The sequence below is a fragment of the Lepidochelys kempii genome, chromosome 3 (genome assembly GCF_965140285.1).
Source record: "Lepidochelys kempii isolate rLepKem1 chromosome 3, rLepKem1.hap1, whole genome shotgun sequence".
NCBI classification, from domain to species: domain Eukaryota; kingdom Metazoa; phylum Chordata; order Testudines; family Cheloniidae; genus Lepidochelys; species Lepidochelys kempii.
The window spans coordinates 210,952,575-210,960,135 of NC_136382.1; the positions used below are offsets into that span (position 1 = coordinate 210,952,575).

Sequence of the window (7,561 nt, forward strand, 5' to 3'; positions counted from 1 at the left end):
TGGCCCTTAAAAAAAAAAAATCCAGTTACTTCACAAAGCTATCAAGGCATTATGTCCTTGGTTATATAATGTACAGTTATATAATCTTTTTATAATCTTTTTTGGAAGATCGGGTACTATAAAATTATTTTGGAAAAAAGGCAGAGGGACTTGGAGGTCTGACCTGAAACAGTTTTCAACCTTTTATTTTTAATGACTAAATTTCAAAAGTAGACAGTGTCCTGTTAAGGCTAAAAAACAATTTTTTAAAAAAAGGACAGACTGGCTGAAGTTCCGCTTCTCGGTCCATATTAAGGCATCTAAATAAAGGCCTGATCCTGCACCAGTGAAGTTGGTAGCAAAACTCCCACTTACTTCAGTGAGTGCAGGATCCAGCCCTCGGTGGTCCAATTTCCAGAAGAGTTTAGCGCTCAGCATTTACAACTGACTTCACATGCACACTGTAAAACATGCCCTATTTCCCCCCTTCTAGATAAGGGAAAAGGAGGTAGCCTGACAGTCAGTGACTTCGAAATTGCAGCCAAGTATGGTAAGTAAAGTAAAGCAGAAAACACTGGCCAAGATTTTTAAAAGTGACTCATGATTTGGGGGCTGTCTCTTTTCGGGGGTGAATCTGAAGGATCTTAAAGAGGCCTTATTGTCAGAAAGCGTTGGGCACCCACTGTCGAAAATCAGACCCCTTCTAAAGTGTCTCAACTTGGGTACCCAAAAGTACTAGTTACTTCTGAAAGTTTTGGCCACAATTTTTCTAATAAGTCCTTATTTTTTACAAAGACGGCAAAAAAAAATCTCACAATATAGATGTCTGAGCTCTCTTGCAATAAGAATAATAAATGTCATTTAGCAATTACCTTGAAATCGTAAGTGTAAAATAAGTGGAGTGTCCTCTTAATCTATTCTTATCCAGTTTATTTTTTCTTAAAGTTTATACTTGTGTTTAAAGGTGATCTGGAAAGAGGAGAAAATAGATTTTTACTTTTTTGGGGGTGGGGACTTTTTTGTTGTGTAAAGACGATCTGAAAGTTTTTTAAAAATCGGTAAATGTATTTGTTTATTAGAAACTTGGCTTTTTCCCCCCTCCTTTTTTCCCCCTCCTCCCCCGGAGACTCTGTGCATGACATGTTATTGTTTTGACATCAGAAATACCATTCAAGTAAAATCTGATTACTTGTGAAAGGAAGTGATTTTTATTCTGACTCTTTACATGCCTCTGGTTTTGGTAATGCACATTTAACTCAAATGGTTTAAAAACACTCGAGAGAGAAGTTGCCTTTGTGAAAGATTCAGCATTCTTGCCCTGTCAAGCAAGGGCTGAGATTGTTCACAGTCTACATCTCAACACTTTCATGAATTCTCCAGCAAAAACCAGCGATGATCAGGCTTGAAATTCCTGGTATTTTAAGGTTCTAAACAAGCAGAAAAAAGTTTTTTGATTCTACAAAAAACTTGCAGGCCCTCTTTAAATATCTGTAAAGAAGCAAAAAAAAATTTAAAAACCCCAAGACACAAGCCAGTTTTTCTTAGCTTGCAGAGGTATGTCACAAGTTTGTTTATATACCCAAATAATATTGACTAATATCACAAACTGATTGACTGACTGGTTGATTATAAAATGTTTAATGCCTACAAGTCACCATAGGTAAGAATTTGTCTGTGGATATAAACTGTTGCTTTTCTGGGTTGCAGATTATTGCAGTACAGTAGTTAATTCTCTCTGCTCGCTTAAACACATCCATATCAAATAAATAGAAATGTTTATGCATCTGAGCAGTTTGTACATATTCTCTGCTAAAAACGTCTGTTAAATGTGCACTATTCCAAGACATTTCATTACGATTTGGTTACTTGGGATGTGTAAACGAGAGCAGAACCACTTTAATGTAGTGGAGAATCAAGCCCTTTGTCTCTTGACTACATCCTATTAACCTCCAGATCCTGCAGTCGCACCCTGGCACCCATGCAGAGCCTCGTCACCTTCAGGATCATTCTGCCAGTACAGTCAAGTACACTTTTAGGAAGTAAAGGTTTTCGCAGAGGGGTCACTGCCTCTTTGATCGCTTTACTAGACTTTGAATATGTTTTGGGGAAGGGAGGAGAATGCTTTTGAGAGAGGATGGCTGCGTAACAAGGTGCAAACAGATTTTGAGATGCGTACTCTTTTCTATATCTACCTTAGGCCTGGTTTACAAAGAAAAGTTCTATCCGCATAGCTACATCAGGCAGGGGTGTGAAAAAAACACACCCTGACCGATGTCGCTATGCCGACACAGCTGCCTCTATGCTGGAGGTTATGTTGATGGAAGAGGGCTTCTGTTGACATAGGCCTGGTCTACACCTAGAATATAGGACCATCTAGCTATGTTGCTCATGAGTGAAAAATTCACACCCCTTGAGAGAAGTAGTTCAGCCGACCTACGCCCCAGTGTGGACATCATTAGGTCAGTAGAGGAATTCTCTGCTTCTCAAGGGGATAGGTTAACTACAGCGGCAGAAGACCCCATTCATCGCTGTAGCAAGTGTCTGCAGTGGTGCTGCCGTAGCACTTGTCGTGTAGATATAGCCAAGCTAACTTCGTTTTGAGGGCGGTGGTCCTAGAAACAGCATCATTCTGTCTGTTGGTATAGTTCGTGTCTACACTACAGAGCTATGCGGACACAGATTCCATAGTGTAGACATAATGTCCGTTGATGAAAGGGGTGTTAAGACTGGGGAGCCTAAAATTAGGCTCCTGAGTCCATATTTCCGTGCCGAAATAAGTGGCCTGAATTTCACCAGTGCTGAGCACCTGTCAATTTCAACCTTGGGACTGTGGCGCTTTTGAAAATAAGCTATTTCCGTAGGTTCCTAAATGTGGATTCTCTTTAGGCAGCTGTTTTTGCAAATCTTGGCCTGTTTTTCCTCCTTCTGTTTCTGTTCCACCCATGCACAGGGAGAATAAACTAACCTATCTTAGGGATTTGAATAGTCGTTTATAAATTGAAGAGTCAATTCTCTCTCTTCATTCTTCTTAGTGTGTAAGACCATGGAGGTGAAGCCGGGAGACAATCCTTTCCTTTGCATGGACCTCACCTATATCAGTTTGCTACTGCAAGAACTGGGCTTTCCAAAAAGCCAGGTGTTTCAGGTAATACTTCTCAGTGCTGTGTTGAGATGCCTCTCAACTTGCTAGTGATGTACACACACAACAATAGTTTTACTCCTCTCCTTTTTTCTTTCTAGCTTGCCCGAAAAATTGACAATGTCGAAACAAGCTGGGCTTTGGGAGCCACCTTTCACTACCTTGATTCACTTCACAGACTGCAATATTAAGGCTTCTGGGCCTGAACCCTCAAAAGGATTTTGAGTACTTCAGTCTATGGGTACCCAGCCTAAGGGGACTTACAGGCGACTGATTTTGCTCACTCTTTCTGATAATCAGACCCTTTTAAAAGGTGATCTTAAGTTGGGTACCCAAAATCCCAATTTATGAAAATACAGAGCATGGCAGCTAAAGAATTCGCCATTGATCTTGCAGTGTTTGTAGAAGACTTGATGTTGAAGTAGATCATCTTGGTGAGAATTCTGGGATTCATTAAGGGGCTTTGTTCACAACGCAACTACAAATTCTATGAGAAAAGTACACCTTTGTGGAACATGTCTGTGTCATTTTTGCTTGTTTGCTGAGGTCAATGTTAGAAATGGCCACTCCAGATGGACCTCTTCTTTTATGGTTCTGATTTATAATGTATTTCTTTGGTAATGGTCTCTGGTGAATTTTTAACTATTGAAATGTTTGAAAATTAATGTATGTAAGTGAAGACAATGGCATTGCCTAGCCAAGCTGCTGGTAAGAGCTGATGTTGGCTTTGGAATGCAGTGTGGCAGACTTGATTCTGCTGGAGTATGGCTAAGCTTTTGGCCCCCTATTCCAGCAGAACTCGGGCGTATTGTGGAGATGACGGGCACACTTAAGGATCTGAGCCACAGCCCATTGCAATCTATGGGAGCTCTTCATTGGCCCTAAAGGCTGAGGTACTTTAGGCACTTGCTGTTGGAGGTGGGGTGGTGGAACTCCATTTCAGTCCTTAGGGGAGTCCCAGGCAGCATGACTTCACTGGGACTGGAAGGGAGATGGGGCTTTGGAGTTGGTACAGGTCTCCTATAGGGCTGGTAGCCTCCTGCTGCTCCCCTAAGATTTGCAGGGCTTGAGGGGCCAAACCCTTACCACCACTCCCAAGTGGAAGAATTTTGGAGGACACACTGCCAGAACCACCCGCTTCCTCAGGTCCCCTGCTGCTGGATTTCCTGGGCAATTGGTATTCATCACCCTAACATGAAGTGTTAACTAGTAAAATGGGTAGTTCCTAGACATCAGGGCATGTATTTTAATCTTCAGTGATGGTGAGAAGAATCTGTCATGTGGTTTTGTGGGGGGCAGTACTTACACACGTCCACATATACTTGAAATTTGTTGCTGCTTGAATAGGTGTAGTCGTTAATTAACATAACTTCATACAGGAAAAATCCTGAGCCTGGTGTATCTCTGGGTTTCAGAGGCATGGAACCTGAAGAGACTCGCTCTTAACCAGTGCTTGGAGTGCCCCTGTCTCCCTTGGACAGATGAATGTATTGTTGCTGCCCTGAGCATGGATTGCAGAAGCCTGAGCTGTGAGGAGGCAGGAGGCTCAGCAGAGGTGGTTGGCACTTTGGCTGCAACACTTCTATCGGTGTACTGTATACAGGGGGACGGCTGTTCCTCACACACACACTGCAATAGGGAAACGATGTGTCAGTTATCCATAAGTAGTGGATTACGTCATGTTAATACGTAGTCAGCATAGACACTAGCCGGTTTTTAATATTTTATAAGGGCCTTATCCAAAGCCCCATACAGTCACTAGGAGTCTGTCCAAGGACTTCGGGTTAGACCCTAATTGAATAAAGCTCAATCTTCATTGCCTGAGAAGCACAAACTTGGTGTAAAACCCATGTGGGGAAACTCATCAGATTTTTCTAAAATGTTGTTCTGCTTGTCATTGGCGTTTTTGTCTGTAAAGTAGCATGTATGTGACTGTACGATGAATATTTGAAAACTATTTTATTGGCAATAAAATTTTAATTATAAATTGGGACGTTTCCTATTTGGATTAATGCATGGTACTGTGGAGTGATTGTCTCTGTATAACAAGTCATTGCACTGATAATGAAGGTAAGCTGCTATGTGTTAATGGGAAAACACTGCATCTTAGCCTCTCTTCTATTGCAACATGGAAACTTCTGAATACATACCAAGGTCCTGGGATGAAAGTTGCTACATAAGTGTAAGATACAGTAATGGTATTTCCAGCTCTTTGTTTTGACCAGGATCATACTGATGGGCTTACCTTAAGAAGGGTTGGGCTTGGTTTCATTGCCATAAGTCAGCTACTAACTGTCAAGGCTTAGGAAGACAATTTCCCTGTGGGTTAGGATGTGCGTCTACTGGAGCGTCTTTCATCTTTCTCTGAAGCAACTGATGCTAGACACTGTCATAGAGGACACTGAACTAGATGGACCCCACTCTGGCAATTCCTTTGCCTTTAATATTATAGGGGCTGGTAGCAGTGTCTATTAAAGGTTGCCCAACACTTCCAATTTTAAGACCATGTATTTGGTTGCTAATTACTTTGCCAAACTTTAACTATTTGGGCTGAAATTTTCCATGCTGCTTGTCTGTCTGAAACTGAATTATGTATTTATAGTTTTAATTTCAGCCAAACTATTCCATGGTTTCTGAGAACAAGGTTAGGGGAAAATGCTTTGCAACTTAAAAAAACCAAACCCTGGTGACCTTTTCTTTCAGAATCTCCAGCAATCCCATGCTTTCGGACAAGGACTTGACATAGGGCAGGGAGGGGCCTTTATTTCAGGGTTGTGCCTTTTTGCCATCCCTATGAAGAACTGCTCAGATTTGGCCAATTTACAGACTTCTGAAAAATCTCCATTTGTATCTGCTCAGTAGAGACATCTTAGATTTTAGCAGCTAGAAGTCTCCAAAGCTTCCATCCTCACTGAGCATGCTCCATCCCTTCACGGCTCCTAGTGTTAACCACACTGCACATGCACCGTTTCCACAGACAACTGGCCATGCTTCGTCTCCTCGCTACTCTCAGCCATGGCTGGACTGCCTGTGTGCCATCCCCACAGAGCAACTGAGTGTTCTCCCTCCAGCCCAGGCTGCTAGGTCAAAACTGGGCTTTCCCTGTAATTCCTGCTCCCAGCTGCTTTGAGCTGGGGCCAGGCACCAGAAATAAGAGCAGGGAGCCCCTCTAATGCTCTGTGACCCCTCTCCTCTGCTGGCAGCCAGGCACCAGGGAGGAGGAAGTCAGAGAGGGACAAGGGCTGGACCAGGGGCTGGGGAGAGGGAAAGGAGTAGAGTGGGACTGGAGGATGGTGGGGCTTGAGAAAGACACACTCCCTCTTGGTTGGGGAAGGCAGCTGGGCCTAGGAGCTGGTGGGAGGGAGGCTGGGACTGGCTGGTCAAGGAGACTGGGAGCTAGTGAGGGAAAGGGGGGGGCTATGCCCTTCTGAAATAGCTGCTCTTGCGGCTACTCCAGCCTGGCCTGACGCACCCTCTGCGCCAGGGTTGAGGAATAAGGAAGCCCGGGGTGCAGGGAAAGGCCGACGAGCTTGCGGCCCCTTTCTATCCAAATTGCGCCGCACCTCGCAGGCTGTGTTTTCTAGGGCTAGGGCGGGTGGGTGCCCAGCGTGAGACACCGGGAAGGGGTGTGATTTCCAGAACAGAGCCTCTGCCCACCCGGCCCCTGGGACATGTCTGAAAGGGGGCACCAGAGACGCTGTAAAACCATGGGCACAGGATTTTACACACAGCGAGCGTGAGAGGAGCGGTTACCTTTATTCCCGGGAGGGGGTGATGGGGGCACCTGGTTGTCGGGGCCAAGGCAAGCAGCTTCCCCTGGGGAAATGCCACCTGCAATGCCAGAGAGCCCGCAACGTTTGTTCCATGCAGTGAACTTCAGAACCGGTTTCTCTGAGCTGGGCAGCGAACCACCTGCCCCCTTTGCTGGGGCGGCTCTGCCTCGGGCTGGCAGGTGGCGGGGGGCGGCTCTGCCTCGGGCTGGGGGTGTCAGGCACCCTGCTCGCGGGGGGGGGCGGCTCTGCCTCGGGGTGGCGGGGGGCGGGGGGCGGCTCTGCCTCGGGCTGGGGGTGTCAGGCACCCTGCTCGCGGGGGGGGGGCGGCTCTGCCTCGGGCTGGCAGGTGGCGGGGGGCGGCTCTGCCTCGGGCTGGGGGTGTCAGGCACCCTGCTCGCGGGGGGGGGGGCGGCTCTGCCTCGGGCTGGCAGGTAGCGGGGGGCAGCTTGTGGGGGGGGGAATCTGCCCCGGGCTGGGGGTGTCAGGCACCCTGCTCGTGGGGGGGGAATCTGCCCCGGGCTGGGGGTGTCAGGCACCCTGCTCGTGGGGGGGGAATCTGCCCCGGGCTGGGGGTGTCAGGCACCCTGCTCGCGGGGGGGGGGCTCTGCCTCGGGCTGGGGGTGTCAGGCACCCTGCTCGCGGGGGGGGGCGGCTCTGCCCCGGGCTGGGG

The 7,561-nt window shown here is 46.7% G+C and overlaps 1 protein-coding gene across 7 annotated transcripts in view; it reads left to right on the forward strand.

Moving 5' to 3' along the window:
• ENTPD6 (ectonucleoside triphosphate diphosphohydrolase 6) overlaps nt 1-5,108 on the forward strand; it is a 24,566-nt gene extending 19,458 nt beyond the window's left edge. For all 7 annotated transcript variants that reach the window (XM_073339943.1, XM_073339945.1, XM_073339941.2 and 4 more), the window contains 3 exons: nt 473-529; nt 3,012-3,124; nt 3,220-5,108. In XM_073339943.1, the coding sequence (XP_073196044.1) occupies nt 473-529; nt 3,012-3,124; nt 3,220-3,309 (260 nt within the window). In that variant the 3' untranslated portion in view covers nt 3,310-5,108. The remainder of the gene's footprint in view (nt 1-472; nt 530-3,011; nt 3,125-3,219) is intronic.
• Nucleotides 5,109-7,561: the final 2,453 nt, after the last annotated feature.